The sequence below is a fragment of the Lynx canadensis genome, chromosome B4, assembly GCF_007474595.2.
Source record: "Lynx canadensis isolate LIC74 chromosome B4, mLynCan4.pri.v2, whole genome shotgun sequence".
NCBI lineage: Eukaryota > Metazoa > Chordata > Mammalia > Carnivora > Felidae > Lynx > Lynx canadensis.
Genome location: NC_044309.1, coordinates 81,768,675 through 81,793,649, shown reverse-complemented (window position 1 = coordinate 81,793,649; position 24,975 = coordinate 81,768,675). Strand labels below are relative to the sequence as shown.

Genomic DNA, 24,975 nt, shown 5'->3' with positions numbered 1-24,975 from the left:
GAGAGGGAGACACAGAATCTGAAACAGGCTCCAGGCTCTGAGCAGTCAGCACAGAGCCCGACGCGGGGCTCCAACTCACATACCGTGAGATCGTGACCTGAGCTGAAGTCGGACGCTTAACCGACTGAGCCACCCAGGCGCCCCTAAATACATATTTTAAAAAGTGTATTCACTTTTGAGAGACAGAGAGGGAACAGGGGAGGGGCAGAGAGAGAGGGAGACACAATCCAAAGCAGGCTCCAGGCTCTGAGCTGTCAGCACAGAGGCCGAAGGGGAGTTGAAGGGGCTGGAACCCACAAACTGTGAGGTCATGACCTGAGCCTAAGTTGAATGCTTAACCCACTGAGCCACCCAGGCGCCCCTGAGAAGAGAAAATCTCAAGAGTATGATACAGTTTGAGGGGCAGAGACAACATATAGATATTGAAAAATTGTCGAAGAAGGGTTCCAAGTGACAGAGACAAGAAGAGGGACAAAAAGAGTTTGAGATGAGACAAAACAAGATAGAGAGACAAGGGAAAGATGGACAGGTGGATATACAAAAGACCAACACCCAATGAGAAGGGAGGTGGGAACAAGCTAGGTTCCAGTTGTCCCAAATTATTTCCTATCTCTCCTCCTGGCTCCGTTTCTGGATTGGAGTTATAAATAGCAGAGGGTTGGAAAATGTCCCCCTCCCTTTGCTTCTGTCTCAGCCTGGGGGAAAGGGAGAGGAAAAAGGACAGGCTTGCAGTTCCCTGTGGAGATCCTTGCAAAGCCCCACCCTGGATCCTGCCTGGACCAGTCTGGAACTCTGCCCTTTCCAATGAAGACATCCTTTCCATCCCTCTCCCTCTTGGGTCCAATCTTTTTCATCTTTGCCCTTCTTTGACCCCCCACTCCCTTTTTGCTGCTTAATTTCCTCTTCTTGTATCAGCCTCAGTAATTTTCTTTTCTCCATTCCATTCCTTGTGGGTGTTTTTATTTTCTCCCTCCCTCCCTTCCTTCCTTCCTTCCTTCCTTCCTTCCTTCCTTCCTTCCTTCCTTCCTTCCTCCTTCTCTCTCTCTCCCTTTCTTCCTTTCTTCTCTCTCTCTTTCTCTCTTGTAATCTTTCTGCCCAAGGTGGGGCTCCAACTCACCCCCCCCCGCCTTTATTAATCAAACTCTTGCCCTTCTTTCTCCATCTCTTTTCTCTTTCTGTTTTCTTTCTACCTGCTTCTTTTGCTCTCCTCTCCAGACCTGCTGAGTTTCTCTCTCTCCTCTTTCCTCTATCTTTTCCTCAATCTCCCTGAATGCTGACGTCGTGGCTAGCGTAGCCGTTGTCATTGCTGGGCGTTTCTGGGGGGGTGGGGGGTGGGATGGCATGGGGCGGGAAGCGGCGTGATTCAAAAAGCAATGAGGCGCTCTACTTGACCTTGGAGAGAAAGGAGCACCAAAGGACCACACAGGACCCTCCCCTTTCATCTCTCCGTCTGCATCTCTCTTCCCAGACTGCGTCACGCACTTCTCCTCTCATACGTTCCTTTCTCTTTTTCGGTCCCTTTCTATCTGTACTTCTCTTCCCCCCCATTCCCAGGCGCCGCCCGCACCACTCGCGGGTTTGGGCTGGAGTGGGGGAAGGGCAGGAGCGCGCAGGCTGGGGCGGGGCCGAAGCTGGGGTGGGGATCCCGCCGAGCCAGGCCCGTTCCTACCCGGAGTCGCCAGCCTGGGCATCCCTTTGCGGCGCAGCGAAGCCTCCACCTGCCGCGCGGGCGAGGGGCGGGGCCGAGGGCGGAGCCGGGGTGCGGGGCGGCGCCCCTGGGAGCGGAGGCGGGAGCTCGGGCTACCCTTGGGCTGCGGCCGCTGCAGTTGCCCTGGAGGGGTGCTGGGGCGGCGGGGCGGCGGGGCGGCGGGAGAGGGGGGCTAGGCGAGAGATTGCGAGACCCCTGAAAGATCTGCGAGACGCGAGACCAGAGGCTCGCCGTGGGAGACCTGGAGCTTGGGGCGCGAGCGAGTTTTCCTGCGCTCGTGGGAAGCGCGCGCAAGGTTCGCCGCATGGCCGGGACTCCGGGCCGTGGTCCTCGGGGCCCCCCCGGGATTTGTTACCTTCTTGGCTCCCTGCTGGCCGGACTGCTCTGCCCGGGGGCTGTCGCCTTCAATCTGGACGTGATGGGCGCCCTGCGCAAGGAGGGCGAGCCGGGTAGCCTCTTCGGCTTCTCTGTGGCTCTGCACCGGCAGTTGCAGCCCCGACCCCAGAGCTGGTGAGTCACCGCACCCGCCCAGAATCCCCGTGCCCGAGCCACAGATTTCCCCCAACCCCCATCCCATCTCTCAGTCTTCCAACCCCACGACGACTCAGGCTGTCCACAGATACCCCACACTCCAACCTTGCCTCATCTGTCTTGGGTCTGGAGGCGTACCCTCAGGCTCTGAGACCCCGAGGGTCTTGCTTTGGGGATGAGTTGGGAGAGAGAGGTTCTTGTCTTGGCAGGGAACGATCTCCTTTTGTTTTCCCCCCAACTTGCATCCTTGCTCCAGTCCCAGGGTCTGTGACTCCCCTCCGTCAGAGGGCTGAATTTCCTCAGGAAGCGGGACTGAACGTCTTGTCTCTGCTTAGGGCAGGAGGAGAGGGAAAGGGCAGAGAGGTTGAAGACACCCTGGGAAGGATGGAGGGTTAGACTCCAGACATAAGTTCCTGTGAGAACATTGCCATGGGATGGAATTAAGACAGCAGGGCACTGGAGACCAGGGGAGACCTGCCATTTATTTCTGTGGCTCAAGAATATGAGGCTGGGAGAGGACCTGGGAGGGTACAGGGCAGCCTGTACTAGGTGGTTTGATTATGGAGCAGAAAACAGAACCCCCAAAAGTTGTAGCAGCAGCAGCAGCAGCAGCAGCAACAGCGACAGCGACAGCGACAGCGACTCAAGAAGGATGCTGGCCAGGCTCGTGCTCCCCTTCCTCCTCCTCAGGAAATTTCCAGGTCTGGGAATCCCAGTAGTGGGGGAAGGCAGGGAGGAGTGAGGGGCAGAGTACAATTCTAGTTATTTCCTATTCAGTTCAGGACTCATTGGGAGATGGACACATATGTGTGGGGCCTATGTCTGTCATGTTTCATATCCTATTGGCTCCAGCTACATGTATGATTTTAAGAAGAGAGACAAGAGGAAGAAAGCTTCCCACCCCCTCCTGCCAGGGGGCTTTTCTTTCCTAGGCCAGAGCCTAAGCCACACTAAGTGTCCATTACTGGGATCAATGCTGTCCACTGGGATTGTCTTCTCCTGGATAGTGTTTGCTTGGGGGCAGAGGGTAGGGACAGGAGCTCATTTCTCTTCCCCAGCTTGGGAAGGAGGAGCTAGCTCTAATCTTCTTCCATTATCCCTGTCATCAGGGAGCATGGTCAGTGGTCCCCCACCCTTTGGGAGAGATAGAAAGCAACTGACTTCATCTCTTCAGGCTTCTATCTGCTTCCTACCTCATCTTGTCTCTCCCTCCCTTCTTCCCCCATCGGCCAGAGTTCCAGGACTGGAGGCCTTTTTAGGACATGCTGAACTCTCTGAGCTATTTCCAGGCAAATTCTAAGTTATTTTTAATAGCTTGGTCTCTTGTCATTTCCCCCTCCTCTCTGAAGGTGGCCCCTTGACTCTGTCTCCCAGAGCCAAACTGGGGGCACTCCCAGAGGAGCCTGACTGTCTAACCCTGCTTTGGTTCCAGCAAGGGGTGCTCTGCTGCCTGGTGGCACGTGAGAGACCCGGTACCTTGCTCAGTCCCTAGCTTTTGAGTTTCAGTTTTCCTTCACCAGCACCCACCGATTGAAAGGCTTCACCCATTGTGATGTCTTTCAGTCTTGCCCCTGGATGAGACTTTGAAGTCTAACCTTCTTGACTCTGTGGTTTCAGCCTCATTTATATCTTTCAGCTGTAAAGTGGAGTTCAACCGTAGGACTACCAGATAGAGTTTTTGTGGGGATTAAGAGTTCTTAGTATGTATAAAACCCTTAGAATAGCGCAAAGTCCACAGGGAATGCTGTGAAAGTGTTATTCCTGTTACTGTTATTCCTGTATCATGATCCACAGAGCTAGAGAATAGCTTTAGTGCCTCACTGCAAACCTGGATCCAAAGGCTTGGCCAGATCACCCCGGTTGAGTCAACTTTTGGGCCAAGCACCCCCCCCTCTCCCCCCAGAGGGCCACCCAGTTTGAGAGAGTCAGAGAGGGCAGGCCTTGGGTCAGAGCCCTGGAGTGTGTGCAGAATTGAGAGGTGTGGTGGTAGTGGGCTACTCCTTTGCTTCTACTTGGCCAGGCTCCTGGGGAATCCCTCTGCCCCCAGCTGCCAAGGTGTTCTTGCTTTTGTCTGCAATGGGTACAGCTGTGGCTGAGAACCAGTGGTTGGGAGTCAGTGTCCAGAGACCTGGGGTGGTCGGGGACTGTGGGATGAAGCCAGAAAAGGGTGTGGCTGGGGCAGAGGTGGAGGGACTAGAGAGGCTGTGTGTGGGAACTCTTGTTCCCAGGTTGGGTGGGCTGGTCTGTTCTCCACCGAGAGTGAGGCTGGCCGCATGTATGTGCACAAGCCTCTTTCTTCCATATGGACCTCTTCCCTCCATCCTCCTCCCCACGTAGACCTCTAGGGGAGAAGTGAACACTAAACACTGATATTAGCTTCTTCTGGTTCTTAGCTATGTGTTGACCAGCTGAGGCACTGGGTGTCTCTGGGAGTCCACACAACGTGTGCGTTCAACAAATGCATCCACGTGCCTCCTATGGGGCAAGCGTAGAGATGAGTAAGATAGCCCCAGTCCTCCAAGACAGGGCCATCTCTGAGTTTGGTGATGGGGCGGGGGGTACTGCGGACTTGTTGGAAGGTTGGCCGTGTCATTTCCTTTTTTGTGCAGGGTACTCTCCCCTCCCCTTCCTCCTGTTCTTTCTCTGGAGTGGTCTCAGTGTTCTGGAGATGGCCCATCATTGGCTATGGTGGAAAAGGCATGGGTTTTGGAGTTAGGCAGATGTGGATTTGAATTCCAGCATCCTACTTAATGTATGTGAGTGAGTCTCCTCCTCTGAAAGACGAGAAAGGAACCCTCATATAGGATTGCTGTGATGCTTAAAAGAGAGAATGCATGTAACTTGCCCAGCCTGATGTCTGCAACCTAGGTAGAGGGTGACAAATGTTCGTTCCTCATATCCTTAGCATCTAGCCTAGGGCCTTGCCCACAGTAGGTGCTGAAGAAATACTACTTCCTTGTCTCACCAGTGCCTGACACAAGGCTTGGCAGATGCTAAGTTCTCAATACATAGCTGTTGATGAATGCCGAATGCACGCTGTCTTCCTTGCCACTCCCTGCCCCCTCCTCACTCTGGACACTGGCTCTGATGCGGGATGACAGCTGCTAAGAGACTAGAGCTGTGGGAAGGGAGTGTGGCTCTGTGCCCTCCCCTCCCCCTCAGGACTGGCACAGTGCCCCATAGATGCCTGTCTGCAATATTGCCCGACACCACTTTGGGCCTCATCCCCAGCAAGGGAAATGGAGGAAGAATGTGGGAGAGAGGCCTCGAGGTTTCCCTGCTTCCACTTTTGAGTCTCTCCTTCTGTGAAGAGGGATCCTTGTAGTCAGCTGGGTGCCAGTCACCTCACCTTACCCCTTCCTTCACTGCTGGCCTGGGGTTCAGCCCCAGGGGACCCAGGCAGCCTTCATTCCCAGCACAGTCCTCCCCTGGGGAAAAAAACCTTGGCTGTGATCATGGAAAATTGTCCTGCCAAGAAAGTTGTAGCTGGGAAAGCGTCTGAGGGGGAGGTAGGAGAGAGGACAGGGTGGGGGCAGGGAGGGTGAGAGGAATGGGGAAAATCATGGATGTGGGGAGGAGGAGGAACAATGGGGAAGGGGATTCAGGACAGGGGCAGAAAATGGGGGTAGGGTTGGAGACAGAGGAGAAACTGGCCCCTACCTCCAGGCCAGCTGTCTGACGGAATCTGGGGTTGGCAGGGTTGCTGGGGGTGGGGTGGGGTCTTTGGTGGGCCCCGGATGAAGCATGGGGCAACGGGCCCATATCTAGCCTCTTGCTCGGCCTCTGAGGCTGCTCCCTGGGCCACCCTGTGGTACCAGTGTGGGCTCCTGTTGCTTCTGCTCTCAGCATTCTTGGCATTTCTGGGAGGGTTCTAACTGGACTGGGTTTGGGGAGGAGGGTAGAGCTTGGGGATGGGGCCAGGAAGTGGGTAGGGAAGGCCTGGTCAGGAACAGGTGCTGGGAACAGGCGGTTCTTTCAAACTAGCAGCTCTGGCCAGGCTGCTTTGTTTGGCACATGCGCACGTGTGTGTATCTACAGTGCATGTGGCCCCTCATCCAGATAGTATGTGCGTGTGTAATGTGATGATTGCATGGCCAAGTATATTAATTTGTCCTCGCCAGACTTGGGGAAACTGACTTCTGGCCCTACTCCTTAGTTCTCCACACTCGGCTTGGTTCTGAGGGGTTGGACCTGGGCAGCCCTGGGGAGGCACAGCGTTCTGTCTGCTAACTCCTGCTCCTGTCCCGTTGTGCAGGCTGCTGGTGGGTGCTCCGCAGGCCCTGGCTCTGCCTGGGCAGCAGGCGAATCGCACTGGAGGCCTCTTCGCTTGTCCCCTGAGCCTGGAAGAGACCGACTGCTACAGAGTGGACATCGACCGTGGAGGTGTGGTCCCTGTAGGGGTGGGGAGGGGGTGCAGCGCATGAAGGGGAGGAGAGGACTTGGCCTCCTCTTCCCTCTCCTTATTCCCAGTGTCCTGCCTCCAGCTGATGTGCAGAAAGAAAGCAAGGAGAACCAGTGGCTGGGAGTCAGTGTTCGGAGCCAGGGGCCTGGAGGCAAGATTGTCGTGAGTACCACTCCTTGTGACTGTATGCAAGGGTGGGGTGTGTGAGTGTGTATATGGTGTGCATGTGCACAGGTGTGTTTATAGAACACAGGCTGGCATGTAGTATGATGGCCTAATTCCCAGGACCTCAGGGAGATAGAAAAAAGGTATAAGACATGGTCTCTGTCCTTATTTTTATTTTATTTTATTTTTATTTTTAGAGAGAGAGAGTGAGTGTGAACCGGGGAGAGGGGCACAGGGAGAGAAAGAGAGAGAATCTTAAGTAGGCCAACTCAGGGCTCAAACCCATGACCCTGAGATCATGATTTGAGCCCAGATCAAGAGTTGGATGCTCAACTGACTGAGCCACCCAGGTACACCTGGTCCCTGTCCTTATAATTTAAAGCCATCTATCTATCTATCTATCTATCTATCTATCTATCTATCCATTTGTCAAACTCTTACTGAGAACATTTTAAACATCAGGTGTTGTGCTAGCTACTAAGAGAGGAAACGTAAAGACAAGGAAAAGCCTGGTCCATGGCGCAAAGAGCCTACCACATAGTTCTGGAGACGCTCCTTCTCTCTTTTTCTTTGCGTGTTTCTCTCTGTACCATCACTGACAGGCAGATGCACAATTAAGCCACTGTGGGGCAGAATATGGTTAATGTTAAGTGAGGGGTACGGTCACTGTGTGAAAGTCCAAAGGAGAGTGGACAGAAAAGACTCCTGCAGGTAGCAGAGATCTTAGGCAACCTTTCCAGAATGAGCAACGTGTCAGGAGCAGAGAGGGGAGGAAGTTCTTTGCAAAGTGGTGGCACTTACCAAAGTGTAGAGACAGGACCAGCTTGGTGTGCTGGGGACAGGCACATATGGCATGGTCAAAGAGGCAGAGTGCTGTGTGCTGGCTTAGTCGTACCTGCGGGTGCCCGGGCAGAATGTGGAACAAGGCTTCTTCCCTTCTGGGACAAGCGAGTGGGCACAAGTGGGATAGTTACGTATATATTGCCTACCACTGAGCTGAGTGGCGGTGCTCACATGATGTGTGTGTCTGTGTGCATGTGTGTGTGCTCACGAAACCGTGCCTGCCACACGTCTGCATGCGGGCTGCGTGGCTCTCGTGGGTCATTGGCCCACACAGTGGATGACCCCACATCCCTTCCTCCCACAGACCTGTGCACACCGGTATGAGGCACGGCAGCGAGTAGACCAGATCCTGGAGACCAGGGATGTGATCGGTCGTTGCTTTGTGCTAAGCCAAGACCTGGCCGTCCGTGATGAATTGGATGGCGGGGAATGGAAGTTCTGTGAGGGTCGCCCCCAAGGCCATGAACAATTTGGGTTCTGCCAGCAGGGCACAGCTGCCGCCTTCTCCCCTGACAGCCACTACCTCCTCTTTGGGGCCCCGGGAACCTATAACTGGAAGGGTGAGTCACTCCTTGGGGAGGGGAGAAGGGAACCAAAATGGCCTCTTACCTCAGAAACGGGATTGGGAGCAGCACGTGGCCGAGCATGCCCACACATTCACCACCACGTAGCCCTGGGGCACTGGCACATCTCCCACCCTCATTGTGCCAGCACACACACAAATGGGGGCGTCTCCTGTCCTTCGAATGGCCGAGTGTTCCTCACCACGCTGGCATGAACCCCCACGTGCACGGCTGGGCCTGCTCACTCCCCAACCTCATCACCCCCATCCCCGTGTCCGCACGTTGCCGCTGGCCGAGCTGACACTTGGTGAGTGGGACAGCAAGTCTGTGGGGCCAGGAAGCTTGGGCTGGGGAAGGGGTAGAGACAGGGCTGCACGGGAGACCAGGGGAGTCCCCGTGTGCCTGTCTAACTGGCATCTGGCCTGAGAGGTGCTCCTAGCTCCCTGCCCCGGAGCACTAATGGGTCTGTCCTTGCAGGCACCGCCAGGGTGGAGCTCTGTGTGCAGGGCTCGGCGGACCTGGCGCACCTGGACGACGGGCCCTACGAGGCGGGGGGTGAGAAGGAGCAGGACCCCCGCCTCATCCCGGTCCCTGCCAACAGCTACTTTGGTAGGGACCCCTCCCTGGCCCAGAGCTGCTCTAACCCTCTGCTCCTCTCTCTTGTCATCCCTCTCCATGCTCCCATCCTTCTGTGTCTTTGTCTCTGGCTTTCACCCTGTCTCTCTCTGTCTTTCTGTTTCTGATTCTTATCTCGCTGGCCTCTTTGTCTCTCTCATATTCTTTCTCCACCTCTTCCTCTTGTACCTCCTTCTTCTTGCCTTTATGTCTGACTCTGTCTCCCCACTCTGTGGCCCCTCCTCTGGATGTCCCTTCCCTGGTGTCTCCCCCTACCTGCCCCCCGCAGGGTTGCTCTTTGTGACCAACATTGATAGCTCAGACCCTGACCAGCTGGTGTATAAAACTTTGGACCCCGCTGACCGGCTCCCAGGACCAGCCGGAGACTTGGCCCTGAATAGCTACTTAGGTTTGTAAGCTTCCCTGGGCCCTGGGGGCTTGGCCTGGCCTCCCCTCCTCTCCTGCCCTGCCCTCACCAACATACACCCAGGGAAATCCATGTTGGGCCCAAATTTCAGAGAAGAGCTGGGCGCGGTGACCAGGCCTGAGAAGATGCCCCCAGGGGGATGGCCTAGGGGGATGTGACCTGGGGTCTCCATGGAGGAAGAACCAGGTGGGCTGAGACCGTACTGGGAAAGAAGGAGGGTGGAGCTTTAGTGGGACTTTCTCTGAAGGGCGGACGGTGGGCACATGCCCGAGAAAGCCCTAGCCTTGTTGGTAAGTCCCTCTCCTTGTCTCAACTGCATCCCTCTGCAGAGGGGGAGGAAATGAGGCCTGGGAGATGTTTGGGTGAACCAAGTTCTTTCCCACTCCCCTTTGGCTCCCCTCTGTCCACATGAAGACTTCCTCTCCCTGTGAGTGCATTGGGAGTGGGGGCAAAGAAGGTGCATTGGATGGGACTGGGGCCACCTGGGTGTGCAGAGGGGAGACGTTCCCTGGGAACTTTACGCGTGGTGCCCTGCTCAGCTCCTGCCCAGCTGGCTGGCCTTCCTAGTCATTGCCTTTGTCTTTCCTCCCCAGTCCCCAAGGCTGATCTCATCGCACTTCTTGTGCCAAACTCCAGCCTCTGGGTGTGGGAGGGCTTCCAGGGCTCTGGAGGGGGAGGTAGAGCAGTCCGGCTGTGGTGCTCATAACTTGGAGGGCACCTCTACCTTTTGGCTCCGGACCTGTGAGGAGGGGGCAAAGTGGGGGGAGCTTGGACACACCCTGGCTCCTAAATCTTTTGGGGAGTGCTCACTGGTAAGCCGCCCCACCCAGGTTTCTCCATCGACTCGGGGAAGGGTCTGGTGCGTGCAGAAGAGCTGAGCTTTGTGGCAGGGGCCCCCCGTGCCAACCACAAGGGTGCTGTGGTCATTCTGCGCAAAGACAGTGCCAGTCGCCTGGTGCCCGAAGTTATGCTGTCTGGGGAGCGCCTGACCTCCGGCTTTGGCTACTCACTGGCTGTGGCCGATCTCAATAATGATGGGTAAGAGTGGGCACAGGGGAGTGCAGCCTGGGGGAGGCTGGGTCTAGGAGGTCTCAGGGGCCTCTGGCATCTGTCTGACTCCCCTGGCTGGGGAGGGAGCCACACTGACTATTTCCCTCTCTCCATAGCTGGGCAGACCTGGTAGTGGGTGCCCCCTACTTCTTTGAGCGCCAAGAAGAGCTGGGGGGTGCCGTGTATGTGTACATGAACCAGGGGGGTCACTGGGCTGGGGTCTCCCCTCTCCGGCTCTGTGGCTCTCCTGACTCCATGTTCGGGATCAGCCTGGCTGTCTTGGGGGACCTCAACCAAGATGGCTTTGCAGGTGTGATTGGGAACTGGAAAGCCTCAGGGGTGGGAGGGGGCAGGAGCAGGGATGGGGAAGTGCCTCAGAGGTCAAGGGGGAGGCCTTCTGAGGGCTCTGAGAGAGAAACAACCTGGGCTCACATCTGAGCTTTATCATTTTACCAGCTTTGGGACATTGGGCAAGTAACCTTTCTGATAGTCATATCTGCAGAGAGTAGCTAAGAGGCTTAAAGATGATGTGTGTAAGGTGCCTGGGACTTAGTAGCCTCTCAATAAAATAGAAAGCATATTATATGGAACTGAGTGATTGAGGGAAAGTTGGGGCCTGGACCCCATCTTCCTGCCCCGCCCCAGTCTGATTACCTTTCTCCCACACCCACAGATATCGCTGTGGGGGCTCCCTTTGATGGGGATGGGAAAGTCTTTATCTACCATGGGAGCAGCCTGGGGGTTGTCATCAAACCTTCCCAGGTAAGAGGGGGTCGTTGGGATGAGGTGTGGGGGTAATGGGTGTGGGGGAAATAAAGGGGGCACAACAGCAGAGGGCAGGGGGCAGGCTGGGGGTGATGCTGGTGGGGAGCTGATGGTCTGGTCCTGCAGGTGCTGGAGGGTGAGGCCGTGGGCATAAAGAGCTTTGGCTACTCCCTGTCCGGTGGCCTGGATGTGGATGGGAATCATTACCCAGACCTACTGGTTGGCTCCTTGGCTGACACTGCTGTGCTCTTCAGGTGATCAGCCCCCTCCTCTGCCTTTGCCTCTCCCTCCTTAAGGCCAGCTCTTCTCTTTCCCTGCCTCATAGTCTCATGTTTCTTGTGCTCTCAACTCCTCATTCCACAGGGCCAGACCCGTCCTTCATGTGTCCCATGAGGTCTTCATTGCTCCCCGAGCCATTGATCTAGAACAGCCTAACTGTGCTGCTGGCCACTCAGTCTGGTGAGGTGGGATCCAAGGGGAGGCAGGGAAAATTCAGGGTCCATTTTCCCCTTTTCTTCCTCTGCCCAGCGTGGGGCTGGGGACTGGGGCTGCGACAGGAGTGAGGTGTTGGCCCATTGGTCTTGCCTGGCTCAGGAGCTACCCTTGCCCCCACAGTGTGGACTTGCGGGTCTGTTTCAGCTACATTGCAACCCCCAGCAGCTACAGCCCTATTGTGGGTGAGTGAGGTTCCCCTCCCATTTTCCACCCTTTGGGTTTCAGGGTGGGTCACTCTGAGGTGGAGAGAAAGGCATCTCAGAGATAGGGTCAGATTAGAGCAGTTCTCCAGCTCACTGGCTCCCCTCCTCTCCCCACACGCCATAGCCCTGGATTATGTGTTAGATGGGGACACAGACCGAAGGCTCCGGGGCCAGGTCCCCCGTGTGACCTTCCTGAGCCGTGGCCCAGATGACCCCAAGCACCAGGCCTCAGGCACCGTGTGGCTGAAGCACCAGCATGACCGAGTCTGTGGAGACACCATGTTCCAGCTACAGGTGGACACTGACCCCTTGGCCTCTGAGAGTCATTGTCATTGCATGGTCTCTTTTTGTTGACTCCTCTTAGCTTCTTCCCAAACATGCTTACACCTCATTTTCTGATCTCCACTTTTGGGAAGCCTCCCTTATAGGCTGACCTTCTCCTCGCCAGCTGCCTTCTTGTGTCTTCCGCCTTCTATGTCCAGAGTACAAGTTCTGTCCTCCCTGGAGATGGAGATGGCAGGTTCCCCTGTCACACATGGTCCTCAAAGCCCTAGATCCTGGGCTCTTCCCTTTTCCATCCCAGTCGCTTTCCCTCCCCTTTGCTCTGGTCTTCACCTCTCTCCTTCACCTCCCTAATCTTCTTGCCAGGTTTCAAAATCTGTCCTAGATCTGGTTGGGGCCTGAAGATTGTATCCTTGTCCGTCTTTCCTCTTCACAGGAGAATGTCAAAGACAAGCTTCGGGCCATTGTGGTGACCCTGTCCTACAGTCTCCAGACCCCACGGCTCCGGCGACAGGCTCCTGGCCAGGGTCTGCCCCCAGTGGCCCCCATCCTCAATGCCCACCAGCCCAGCACCCAGAGGGCAGAGGTGAGCCATGGGTTCTGGTTTAGCTCAGGAGAAGGGGCTAGGAGAAGCAGTGATCATTGTCCCTCCCAGTGACATGCATTTGTAGCTTTCAAAACTCTTTTATGTGCTACCTCAGCAGTTCCTCAGATCTCTAGGTGCTGTGACAAGTAGACCCCCAAATGGAAAATGGCCCAAGTGATCATGTGTTCGTAGTCAGAGGGGACACTAATCCTCCATCCCATGCATTCATTCAGGGGCCTGGGCTCATAGGGATCTGCCATCTTCAGATGTGGCCTCCAAGGTCCTTAGGTAGCCTCTCTCCTTATCACCCGGAAGGAAGAACATGAAGCCCCTTGTATGGCCCTCCTGGCCAGTCTGGAAGGGATGCTCTTCACTTCTCTTCATGTTCTAAATCTGGAACTCAGTTACATGCAAGGGAGGCTAGGGAAGTGTGGCCTCACTGTGGACTTACCTGCTGGCCTCTACCTTGTCATCATCACATGCTTGTTTTACTGAAAAGGACACAGCACAGGGTGGTCAGTGACCAGCTCAATATCACACAGCTAGTAAGCAGCAGATCTGAGAGTTGAACCCAGGTTGCTTAATCTTGTGATACTCTACCCCACTGTATGCCTTAGTGACACATTCATCCCCTGCCTCACACCTGCGAATCACCCTCTCCTCAAATCTCTCCTTAGATCCACTTCCTGAAACAAGGTTGTGGTGAAGACAAGATCTGTCAGAGCAACCTGCAGCTGGTTCATGCTCGCTTCTGTGCCCGGGTCAGCGACACGGAGTTCCAACCTCTGCCCATGTGAGGAGGAGTGAGGGGTCAGGTGGGGTGGGAAGGCGAGAATTCAAGGAAGAGAAGGAAGCCCCCTCCGGAGGGCCAGGCCGAGGCTGGGGAGGATCTGTGATAATTCAGAAGATGAGGATCAGTGATGGGGCCATAGGGGCTCTCCTGGCGAAGAATAACAAGCCTTCACGATATATGATAGTATATGTATGTGAATGTATATGATAATATAAAGTTTACATACAGCTCACTGTTTAGTCTTCCCAACCCGGTGAGGTAGGAATTATTATTAGTCCCTTTATAGATAGAGAATGGGGGCCTTGAGAGGTTAAGTCACTTCCCCCAGGTGGGTAAGTAAGGGAGCTCGGACCGGAAGGGAGGTCTCCTGACTCCTAGTCTGATTCTCTGGAGTGTGGAAAGACCTGAGGTTTGGACTGGTGTGGAGGCCAATGTGAGGGAGCTGGTGGGAGGAGAGACTCAGGGGGTAGAAGCAGGCAGCGTGCACTGGGCGAGGAGGAGGCAGGAGTGGGAGAGGCAGAGGGAGGTGTTCAGATTTAGAGTGAATGGGATCTGACCTCCAGGGATGCAGATGGGACAACAGCCCTGTTTGCCCTGAGTGGGCAGCCAGTCATTGGCCTGGAGCTGACGGTCACCAACCTGCCCTCGGATCCAGCCCAGCCCCAGGCTGATGGGGATGATGCTCATGAAGCCCAGCTTCTGGTCACCCTCCCTGCCTCCCTGCACTACTCAGGAGTCCGAGCCCTGGACCCTGCGGTGAGGAGCTGCAGCGGGGTGGGGGTGGGGTCTTGGGGGCTCCAGTAACCCAAACTAACCTCTTCTTCCCTCCCCACTGCAGGAGAAGCCGCTCTGCCTGTCCAACAAGAATGCCTCCCATGTCGAGTGTGAGCTGGGGAACCCCATGAAGAGAGGTGCCCAGGTGAGCATGTCAGCCCTTATCTCTGTTGGAGTGCCCGTCTAAGCCCAGACCCCTTCTCCCGCCCTTAGCCTTCCCTGACCCTAATCTTTCTCCACTCTTGGTCTAGGTCACCTTCTACCTCATCCTTAGCACCTCAGGGATCACTATTGAGACCACAGAGCTGGAAGTGGAGCTGCTGTTGGCCACGTAAGCCTGGTGGGGCCAGGGTGTGGTGAGGGTGGGGGCAGCTTGGTTGATGTCCACCTGGGTGGGGCTCTGCTGTCTTCATCTGAGCCCTTGGGGTGGTACCTGTGCCCCCTGCCCATGCCTGCTCCTGCTCATATGCCAGGATCAGTGAGCAGGAGCTTCATCCGGTCTCTGCCCGAGCACGTGTCTTCATTGAGCTGCCGCTGTCCATCACGGGGTAAGCTCCGACCAAATGGGCATATCTGCTGGAAGGGGGGACGCATTGCTACTCCTGAGCCCTGGCCCGGGCTCTGCCTACTGACCCTCCAATCAGCCAGGCCCCAGGCTTCCTCAGCCCCCGTTTTGACCCTTCTGCGCCAGGGTGGCCATTCCCCAGCAGCTCTTCTTCTCTGGTGTCGTGCGGGGCGAGAGCGCCATGCGGTCTGAGCGGGATATAGGCAGCAAGGTCAAGTATGAGGTCACGGTGAGTGTCCTGGTAAGGCCCCTCCTTTTTTGGCACGTAGAGAGGCTGAGATACGTCCCAAGAGCTGTGGTTCTTCTACCCTATGGCGGCATGATGGTTCAGCAAGGGCCTCCCCTTGCTCCTGGACCTTGGATGTGGGCAGGTGTTTGTGTTGGGGCCTCAGTTGACCATTTGCTGGTCGTGTCTGTATGGACATCTCACCTACTGGTCTGGGTAGGCCATGAGGGTCCAGGGAAGCTTTTCTGCCAGGGCCATTAGCTGGGGGATAGGGACAGAGGGGGAGGGATGATGTTTCTCTTTAGAACTCTGCCCTTGCTTGACTGGGGCCTCCCACCCTTGCAGTGACATCTCCAGGTCTTCCTGGTTTGGAGTGGGCAGAGAATGATGCTTGGTGGGGTCTAGGATCCCGAGTCTTTGTTGAAATTCTGCTTCCTGAGGCCTTCCCCTCAGCCCTTGTCTCCTCTATCTCTGCAGATTTAGAGCCTGTTCAAAAACCAAGCTCCCTCCCTTCATATTTATTTGTGCCCACAGGTCTCCAACCAAGGCCAGTCGCTTAACACCCTGGGCTCTGCCTTCCTCAACATCATGTGGCCCCATGAGATTGCCAACGGAAAGTGGCTGCTGTACCCCATGCGGGTGGAGCTGGAGGGCGGGCAAGGGCCTGGGCAGAAGGGGCTCTGTTCCCCGAGGCCCAACATCCTCCAACTGGTGAGGCTTAGGCAGGGTGGTCGGGGCCACTGAAACAGGGTGGGGGTGGTTAGACTTTGGGGATGTCGTGGGGTTGGGAAGCCGGAGGGAGGGCCAGGAGGAAGGCAGTGGGGGAGGAGAGGCCACCTCAGGATTGCTGCTTGGAGGGATGCTCACTGCCTCCACTCCCTGCATCCAGGACGTGGACAGCAGGGATAGGAGGCGGAGGGAGCTGGAGCAGCCGGAGCAGCAGGAACATCCCGAGCAGCCAGAGCCCAGCACATCCTGGTGGCCAGTGTCCTCTGCCGAGAAGAAGAAAAACATCACCCTGGTGAGGGCAGGGCAGACATGGTACAGTCGGAATGAAGGGTAGGGGTGTTGGTGCTGTGACGGGATGCTGGGGGACATGGAGCTTTAGGGGGTGGCTGTCTGAGAGGCTGCCCTGTTGAAAGGTGTGATGGCCAGACACTTGGACAGAGTTGACAAGACAGGTTACGTCACAGCTGCTGACATCACAGGTCCCCTATGGCCACCAAGTACTCAGTCCAGAGCAGGGCACTTGACCTACAGCCAGTTAGCCGCACAATCAATTCCTTGTTTTACATAGTTTGGTTCTTTAAGTAGATCTATTGAGCCGATGAGCACGCGCTCTGTGCTCGACCCTTGTAGGATGGTGCTGGCAGTGAGAGTGTGGAGGGGCAGACTAGGGGGGTGGTGGTGGGGGCAGACTATGGCCTGGTTGCAAGGAGGTGAATCCCAGCTATGGAGGAGTGGGCAGTAGAAGGAGTCAAAGAGACAGTTTGCAGGGGGATCTTAAACAGTTGGGCCAGCTCTGGTGTCATCTGTCTGGGAGGGAGCTCCACCAGAGCACCTGTTTCTTGTGGGGGCCCTCAGCCTCCCTGCTCCACTAGAGCATAGCAGGAGCATGGCAGGAGGCAAGATGAAGGCACGTGCGGGTAGTCCGAACTTGAAAAACAGCAGACTCCCTGTTATGTGTGTTGTCCTGCTTTTTCTACATGACTAATTTCCCTTGAAAGGCCTCCCTTTTTAATAAGAACTTGAAATCTATTCTTTTGCTGAAGATTGCTTTTAGAGGGGGGGGCGCCTGGGAGGCTCAGTTGATTAAGTGTCATTGATTTCGGCTCAGGTCATGATCTTATGGTTCACGGGTTTGAGCCCCACATCAGGCCTGCTTGGGATTCTCTCTTTCTCTTTCTCTGCCTCTCCCCTATTCTCTCTCTCTGTCTCTCTCTCCCCGCACCCTTTCTCAAAGTAAAGAAATAAACTTAAAGACTTTAAAATTGCTTTTAGACAAACCGATCAAGGATTCTTGAATTGCTCAAAAGTGGCAAAATAAAAGACCATGCAAAGAATTCGAATGCTTTCAAAGCCATTCTTCTGTACGTGAAGTGTGGTGACTATAACACAAATTTTAGGCAATTGGATCATCAGGTGGGATTGGGCCAAGTGAACTTAGGTCTGACCTGGAAGGAGCAGGGCTTAAGTCCCCTGTCCCACAGCAGCTCCTGGGACAGCCTCCTCCTCCTGTGCGTTTGGGCTTAGTGTAGGCATGTGGCTTTGCCCACCATGGACCTGGGTTCAAATATCTGTTCCACCACTTACCAACTTTGCTAGCTGTGCAACTTGAGGCAGGTCACCAGGCCTTTTTTTTTTTTTTAAGATTTTATTTTTATTATTATTATTTTAATGTTTATTTCTTTCTGAGACAGAGAGAGACAGAGCATGAGTGGGGGAAGGGCAGAGAGAGAGGGAGACACAGAATCAGAAGCAGGCTCCAGGCTCTGAGCTGTCAGCACAGAGCCCGACATGGGGCTTAAACTCACAAACCATGAGATCATGACCTGAGCTGAAGTCGGTCGCTCAACCGACTGAGCCACCCAGGCGCCCCAACATTTTATTTTTAAGTAATATCCAAGCTCAGTGTGAGGCTCAAACCCACAACCCTGAGATCAAGAGTTGCATGCTCCACAGACTGAGCCACGCAGGTACCCCCTCTTTTTTTTTTTTTTAAGTAATTTCTATACCCAAAATGGGGCTTGAACTCATGACCCCGAGATCAAGAGTTGCATGCTCCACTGACTGAGCCAGCCAGGACTCCTGCACCTGGCCTCTTTGAACTTTAATTCCCTAGTTTGGAAAATGGGGATGATAATAATATGCACCTTGCAGGACAGTTGGAAGCTTTAATAAGTACCTTGCAGGTAAGTGGTGCTCAGTAAAGGGAGCCATTGTTATATAACATAAGCATTCATTGGGGAAGTTACTCTGCCGCTGATGTCAAGTAAGAGACCCCCTCCCTGCTCTCCACGTATTTCAAGGCCAGATAGACCAGATTTGGGGTAGGCTGCTCTTTTGGACCATGGGGTTAGTTTGGGAAGACTTCCTGGAGAAGGTGAGTTTGAGGTCGGGTAAGGAAAATGGGAGAGACATGAGTGAGGAACAAGGGGAAAAGGGGGTCCAAGGTGTCGGAGCTCATGGAGGGATGGAGTGTAGGCACTGGGCAGACTCTGTGTCTGTGTGAACACATGTGTGAGGGTGTTGGGCCCTCCGTATGCTCAGAGGGCTGGGGCCAAGTGGCTCAGAGCCCTGCCTGTCCTTGTCCCTAGGACTGTGTCCGGGGCACTGCCAACTGTGTGGTGTTCAGCTGCCCTCTATATAGCTTTGACCGAGCTGCTGTGCTGCATGTCTGGGGCCGCCTCTGGAACAGCACCTTCTTGGAGGTAAGAGCCCTGTGGGGGTGCCGGACTGGTGTCTTCTTCCCCAGCAGTCTGTCTGGGACTCACCGCTGCTTCTGCCTTCTCCCGAAATACAGCACACTCTTAACCCAAGACAGACAGAAATACCCTCTGGGTTGGGGACCCTTCCATTTACAAATTCAGGAGCTGGGGGGGAGGGGAGATGGGGGGCATGGGGCATTCAGGAGGAGGCTGTCCTTCTCTGCTCCCTTAGGAGTACTCAGCTGTGAAGTCCCTGGAAGTGATTGTGCGAGCGAACATCACTGTGAAGTCTTCTATCAAGAACTTGCTGCTCAGAGACGCCTCCACAGTGGTGAGCTGCAGGCCTGGGGATGTTGGGGTGAGGAAGCTCTTCTTTCCCTTTGTGCCAGCTCTTATTCTCTTAACCCCTCATTCCCCAGATCCCAGTGATGGTTTACCTGGACCCTGTGGCTGTGGTGGCAGAAGGAGTCCCCTGGTGGGTCATCCTCCTGGCTGTACTGGCCGGGCTTCTGGTGCTGGCGCTGCTGGTGCTGCTCATGTGGAAGGTGAGGCTCGGGGAGGTGGGGCCGGGGGTCTTCCCTGCCAGGCAGGTGGCCTTTCATGCTGTGGTTCTCCTTCCCAGCCACACTCTCATTTGTTCAGCCAGCCTGCGCTCAACACTTGTATGTCCCAGGGACTCTCTCAGGCTTTGGACATCTCAGAGAGAAGTCAGATGCAGATCTTGGCCTCAAGGATTTGAGAGTCAGTCTAGTGGGGGAGGTGAGCCTTGTAGTTAAGGACAAGGCAGAAGGCGCTAAGGCAAGACAGTGCAGTGGGAGTTCAGAGGTGAGAGAGCTCGAGAGCAGTTGGCTTAGAAGAAGGTGCGGTTGTAGGATGTGGATGTGGGGGATGAGGTGGGTGGGATCAAGGGAGGCAAAGTCATAGAGGCAGGGAAGTGTGGTCTGATCTCACTGGAGCCTGGCAGGTAAGGCCGAGAAGGGAACTGTGACACAGAAGGCACAGCAGGTGACACTTACCTCCAGGGACTACCTCCAGGACTGAGCTCGGAGCCTCTACATACCAGGCTCTATCTGGAACTGTCTTCGTACATAGTATAGATGGAATCACATTTGTGTCTGGGGTTCCATGTAAAAGCATGCACATGCACATGTCAGTACACGGAATCACATCCACCATCAGTGGTCATACCCTGAACCACATGCCACAATGGGGCTCTGGGGAACCATGCATGTTCTTGGGGCCCCATGGGGGACTGGCCCTAGTCTTCCCTGGACCAGTTGCTGACCAAGCACACTGTTGGGCAAATGTGAGTCATCAGTGGACCAGGCCTCTGGATTAGCATCCACACTGTTGGGAGCCTGGCCAGTCTTGGAGATGGATACCTTCATGAAACTGGCACCAGACTCCCTGCTCCCTGCTTTCATGGGAGGGGGACAGAGCAGAGATAAGGGCCTCCATCCTTCTTGAGTCTTCCCATCCTCCACCTCTTTTGCTCCCTTCCCCCCCTTGACATCCCAGTGTGGCTTCTTCCATCGGAGCAGCCAGAGCTCGTCTTTTCCCACCAACTATCACCGGGCCCGTCTGGCTGTGCAGCCCTCGGCCGTGGAAGCTGGGGGCCCAGGGACTGCGGGGTAATTGTGTGTGTGCATGTGTGTGCGTGTGCACGTGTGCGTGTGTGTGTGCGTGCACGTGTGTGTGTGTGTGTGTGTGTGTGTATGTGTGTGTAACTGTGAGTAGAGCCCCCGGCATTCAGGGGACCAAGAATGTGCAGGGTGAAGAACTGAGATTGCATGAGGGTGGTGTGAGTTCTAGGAACTGGGGTGGGCGGTTATCATAAGGGTGAGATTATAAGGGTGAGTATACATAGCCTGAGGCATGCGCAGAGGGGTGGGTGGGCTCCCAGCATATGAGCATGTGGGAGTGCAGGAAGGTTCGTGCATGGCTTTTCTGTGGGCATGGGCGTGCAGAGACCAACGTGCAAGGACATGCCGTGCAGTTGGAGCATGTAGGAGTCTCAGGCAGTCCTGAGTGTGAGTGTGCAAGGGACACATTTCCACTTTTGTGTGTAAGGGCCAGCATGTTCACGATGTAGGAAGGGGCTAGGCCACCATATTCATGGATGAGAGGGCCCTGCCCTGAGGAAGACGCCATTTGAGTACTTGGGCTGTGTGCATCTGAGGCTCGAGAGGAGTCATTCCAAGTATGCAGGGGTCTAGGGAGCGATGTTTTGCCTCAGATCTCGTTTATGTCCTGGGGCATGCTATTGGGTCTCTTAAAAAGTTTGGGTGGGGTCAGCGTTCCTGACGTTCCATCTTCAACTCCCTCTTCCAGGAGCCAAGGGATATGTCCTTGGTCCTGCACCCTTGGCCCCTCCTGGTCTTTCTCTTTCTGTGAGTGAGGACCTGGGGACCCCGCATTGACTGTGGCACCTGCAGGGGCCGCGCACTGCACTGGATGCTGTCCAACGCAACCCCTTTCAGCCGTAGTTGGTACTTTCTGTCCCAGTGATGGTGGAGGCGAGGCTCTGTGCTGTGCTGATATCTGCTCCAGGGACCTCAGCCCTGCACACTCCTCACATTGGGCCTGGTGTCCTTACAGATGGGATTCTTCAAGCGGGCACGGTACCCCGAGGCCACCGTGCCCCAGTACCACGCGGTGAAGATCCCGCGGGAAGACCGACAGCAGTTCAAAGAGGAGAAGACGGGCACCATCCTGAGGAACAACTGGGGCAGCCCCCGGCGGGAGGGCCCCGATGCACACCCCATCCTGGCTGCGGATGGGCACCCTGAGCCAGGCTCAGAGGGGCATCCCGTGTCAGGCACCGCCTAGCTGCTTCCGTCCCAGCCTGGCCTGTGGGTCCCCTCCACCCTTTCCCCAGATATGGCTCCTTGGGATGAAGAGGGTAGAGTGGGTTGCTGGAGTCCCATCAGGATGTGACAGGATCTGTTTCCTCAGGGGCGTAGATGTCTCCCCCCACCCCCTACAAGGAGCACCTCCCAAAACTTCCCCTTAGAACACACTTCCCCTTAGAACACTGTGAGATGAGGGCAGATCAAGAATGGGGTTGTGGGGGTCGGGGGAGAAGGGCAGTGAGGTCCTGATGCAAAAGTGGGAGAGGGGACCCTAATCCCTCCTTCTCCCATTCACCTTGTTTAATAGGACCCCAAGGACCTGTCCCCCTGAAAGTGCCTTAAACCCAGAGGGTTGGGGAGGAGGTTGTGTTGCCGACTCAGGGGTTTCCTCTCTCTCTCCCTAGTTTCCTCTCTCCTCTGACCTTAGTTTGCTGCATCAATCTAGTGGATTTTATCTATTTATTAAACAATATTTGAGGACAAAACCTCTGACTTCTTTGCTGAGTCCTGCTCCCCCTTGTCCAGGATCTCCAGGGTAAGATTGCTTCTCTCTGCACCCCCCACTCCAGCTCCAGACAAAGCTGGTAGTGGGAGGGAGGGTTGGGGGGCCGGCGGGGTGCATGTATCATGACTTTTGTGACCAGTCCCTGGAGGTACGTGCTTCAGACAGAGAGGAGGGGGAGCTCTACTGTGGGAACAAAGGAAAGGGACAGGGAACTGGCCTAGGAGTGGGTGGGCAAAAATTGGGAGACCCAGTCTAGGAAAGGAGAGAATATCACTTTCCTCCCTGTGGTCAGGGTGGGAATGGAGTTCTTTCACTTTGTTCATTTTTTTTTGAAAGTAGATTTCACACCCAGTGTGGGGCTTGAACTCATGACCTTGAGATTAAAAGTCACGTGCTCTATTGACTGAGCCAGGCTGGCGCCCCAGAGCTTTTTCACTTTGGAAGGAAGAATTGAAGTTAGACTCCTGACAGAGGTGGAGGGAAGGAGGAAGAGGGGGTGGTGGAGGGAATGACTTCTTTGCCTAGATTTCTCTCAGGGGAAGACAGACTTAGCAGGTAGGTGGGATTGCTCTGTCTGGAGGCAGGGCTTGGGGAAGGGTTATTTTATAGCCTTTCCCATGATATGGGGCCCAACAGGTAACCACTTGAAGGGAGGGGGTTGTTGTTCCATTTGGAGTTCAGAGAACTGAGCACTCTCCAGATCCTTCCAGGTCTCTCTGGTGAGGCAGCAGCCATCCCCAATGTGTTTCCAAGTAGGCTCTAAAACTTGCTGCCACAGTAAGGCCCAGCTGCCACGGGGCTCAGCCACGTGCTCCCAGAAGAAGAACACTCCTTCCTGGGAGAGAAGAGTTAGTGTCACTTGCTCCATTCCGCACCCTTCCTCTCACTTCACCCCCACCCTGCTGACCAAACCTGGTCAAGCCTCTTGGTGAAGCAGGGGTTGCTGGTCTGCAAGTTTATGAGGGGAATTGTTCTGCTCCTGACTTTTTCTGCAGACTTTGGCTCCCACCCTCCCACTCAAAAGTGCATGTAAGGAACCTCCCAGTGGGGATGACTGGTGAGAGATCTTTAAAAGATGGCCAGAGGAACAACCTAGCCAAGGGCAGATAGATGGTGAGATGGAGAGACTAGAGCAGAGATCTCACTGTGTACAGAGATGCTCACTTCCAAAATTCAGATGCGTACACCCAACCTCTTCCTTTGGCCAATATCCCAGGGAAACCTTGCGCCTGACTTCTAACACTGGGGTTCCTTCAGCTCTTGTCTCCTTGCTGAACCCTCTCTGAGTGATCTCATGTACCCCTGTGCTCTGAATTTACCAGCTACAAGCTGGTGACTTCCAGATCACTATCTTCAGGCTACACCTTTTTCTGACTTCCAGATCTGGACTTCTAACCGCCTCTGTGACTTTCCCTCCTGGCTGTCTCAGTGGCATCTCAGGCCTAACAAGCCCCAAATAGGTTTCTCCCATTTCAGCAAATGACACTTCCCTCTAAACCTCCCTCCCTCCACCAGTCACTCATGCCAGAAACCTGGAAACCATCCTAAACTCCTTTCCACGCTCAGTTCAAAATCTTATAGATTCTATTTCCCCTAATATCTCTATCTAGAACACTCTTTTATTTTCCCCACTCCTCCACAACCTGCTTAATCTCTCAGATCTCAATGTAAAACCTCACTTCCTTAGGTGTCCTTCTCCCCTCCTCCCATCTTCCCCTACCTCCCAAACAACCGCCGCGTAAGGTGGCTCTCCTGTGTGCTTCCACAGCATCCTATTCTGCCCCGTCGAAGCCCTGGTCCTATTTGCTCTTCACCAGCAGATGGGGGTGGATGGGTGTCTAATGCGCTAGTACAGCACATTCTCCTTTCTGGAGCGGCCACTGCTGCCTTTGCCTGCCCCCTCTCCAGTCCCTCTCCCTTCTGCTTACCGGCCTCAGCACTCTCTGGACCTCCTGCAGGACCCTCCTCGGACTCTGCACAGAGCACAGCACCAGGGTGCTGACCACCACGTCCATGGACCCGTCGGCCAGTTGTTTCATGTCCTCTCCGGAAGCCACCACAAACTGTTCATATTGGAGATGCCTGTTCTCAGCCATGCTCTTTGTCAGCAACTTCTCCATGTGGGGGTTTGGGTCCAGGCAGGTGATCCGGCAGCCAGCTGGGTAGAACTGGAAGTTGGCACCAGTGCCGCAGCCCAGCTCCAGCAAGGCCACCTTCCCGGAGCCTCCCGTAAGCCTCTTTATCTGGCCAAAGAGCTCCCGTTTCTTACTCTCCATCTTTTGGTTGCTCTTGGCAGTCAGTGCCGCCATTAGGTAGGGGAAGTAGCTTTTGCACAGGGGCTGCCAGCAGCCCAGCAGGGCCATCAGGTGCAGGGGCAGGGTCAGGAGCAGCACCAGCAGCTGCAGGAGTTGGACCAGGACATCCATGACAGACCGACTCTGAGTGGTGCTTCCGCTGGGGCGTTGGCCTTTTCTCTCTTTGCAGTCACTGCAGACAGGAGTCTCTCTTCCTCCTGTGACAGGACTTTGTTCCCTGTGTCCTCATTGTCAATTTTTTCTTTGCCAGGATGGGGGAGGGTGTATGGAATACCTCCGGAGGGCTCAGCTCTTTTAGCCCTACAGGCTCTTCAACAAGTTTTATGGGGGGTGGAGGCACAGGTGGTGCTAGTGTCCTGAGTTCCGGGGTGCTCTGTCAGTTGAAGGCAGAAAGTGCTGATCATTTCAGAGAGGAGTGGGAAGGGCGGAGACAGATATGTCTCAGGTCACAGCTTCATGGGGGCCAAGTGCTGGGACAGAGCTGACTCATGGGCATGTGCTGGCCTCATTCTGTCCCCGGGACGTGCACAGGTTATGCAAGCTGGAAACTCTGGTTGGATTCTCCTGGCACACCCCCAGGGCCCTGTAAACTGTAACATGCCTTTGCCCCAGATAGAAGTCAAACACAGAGTATTCAGGGTAAGGCCTGATTGGTCAGAAGAAGGAGGGAGGTTGCAGGCCAAAAGGAAGGCATTTTCTCAACTGACTGGTGTTTGTTATCACATTCAAGGCTGCAGTGCCTCAGCAATAGAAGAAAAGAAGGGAGAAAAAGAGTGGAGAAGAAGAGTCGGGAAGTGTAGGTCCCAGAATTAGTTCTGCCATTACAACTTGCTGTTTCTTTGGGCAAGTCTTTTTGCTTTCTGGGCTCCAACTTCTCATCTG

The 24,975-nt window shown here is 55.0% G+C and overlaps 2 protein-coding genes across 6 annotated transcripts; one reads left to right on the top strand and one right to left on the bottom strand.

Annotated features, from left to right (window-relative positions):
• Positions 1–1,855: 1,855 nt before the first annotated feature.
• Positions 1,856–21,773, top strand: ITGA7 (integrin subunit alpha 7). 5 transcript variants are annotated; one of them, XM_030322842.1, is made up of 26 exons: positions 1,856–2,218; positions 6,495–6,622; positions 6,724–6,803; positions 7,954–8,209; positions 8,690–8,821; positions 9,117–9,236; positions 10,085–10,292; positions 10,421–10,614; positions 10,978–11,066; positions 11,196–11,323; positions 11,433–11,528; positions 11,685–11,746; positions 11,892–12,061; positions 12,486–12,635; positions 13,313–13,428; positions 13,992–14,184; positions 14,267–14,347; positions 14,454–14,533; positions 14,676–14,750; positions 14,894–14,996; positions 15,528–15,704; positions 15,883–16,014; positions 18,311–18,424; positions 18,654–18,752; positions 18,841–18,966; positions 21,020–21,773. In XM_030322842.1, exons 1-26 carry the CDS (start codon positions 2,013–2,015, stop codon positions 21,248–21,250), a joined length of 3,546 nt encoding a protein of 1,181 aa, XP_030178702.1. In that variant the 5' UTR covers positions 1,856–2,012; the 3' UTR covers positions 21,251–21,773. The 5 variants fall into 5 exon arrangements, with proteins under 5 accessions (XP_030178702.1, XP_030178701.1, XP_030178700.1 ...); XM_030322841.1 differs by lacking the exon at positions 8,690–8,821 and adding an exon at positions 19,940–20,052 and having other exon boundaries at positions 21,020–21,160; XM_030322840.1 differs by lacking the exon at positions 9,117–9,236 and adding an exon at positions 19,940–20,052 and having other exon boundaries at positions 21,020–21,160.
• A 367-nt stretch (positions 21,774–22,140) lies between these two features.
• On the bottom strand, positions 22,141–24,489 carry METTL7B (methyltransferase like 7B). The gene is made up of 2 exons (XM_030322843.1): positions 23,707–24,489; positions 22,141–22,613 (listed from the first exon to the last, which is right to left on the bottom strand). The coding sequence occupies exons 1-2, from the start codon at positions 24,202–24,204 to the stop codon at positions 22,377–22,379; spliced, it is 735 nt and encodes a 244-aa protein (XP_030178703.1). The 5' UTR covers positions 24,205–24,489; the 3' UTR covers positions 22,141–22,376.
• Between the last annotated feature and the right edge of the window lie 486 nt (positions 24,490–24,975).

Coding starts and splice junctions, on each gene's coding strand:
- METTL7B (XM_030322843.1), bottom strand. CDS start 24,204: ATGGATGTCCTGGTCCAACTCCTGCAGCTGCTGGTGCTGCTCCTGACC. Junction 22,614..23,706: donor TCCAGAGAGTGCTGAGGCCG/GTAAGCAGAAGG, acceptor CTTCTCTCCCAG/GAAGGAGTGTTCTTCTTCTG.
- ITGA7 (XM_030322842.1), top strand. CDS start 2,013: ATGGCCGGGACTCCGGGCCGTGGTCCTCGGGGCCCCCCCGGGATTTGT. Junction 11,529..11,684: donor GCTGCTGGCCACTCAGTCTG/GTGAGGTGGGAT, acceptor TTGCCCCCACAG/TGTGGACTTGCGGGTCTGTT. Junction 13,429..13,991: donor GAGTTCCAACCTCTGCCCAT/GTGAGGAGGAGT, acceptor TCTGACCTCCAG/GGATGCAGATGGGACAACAG.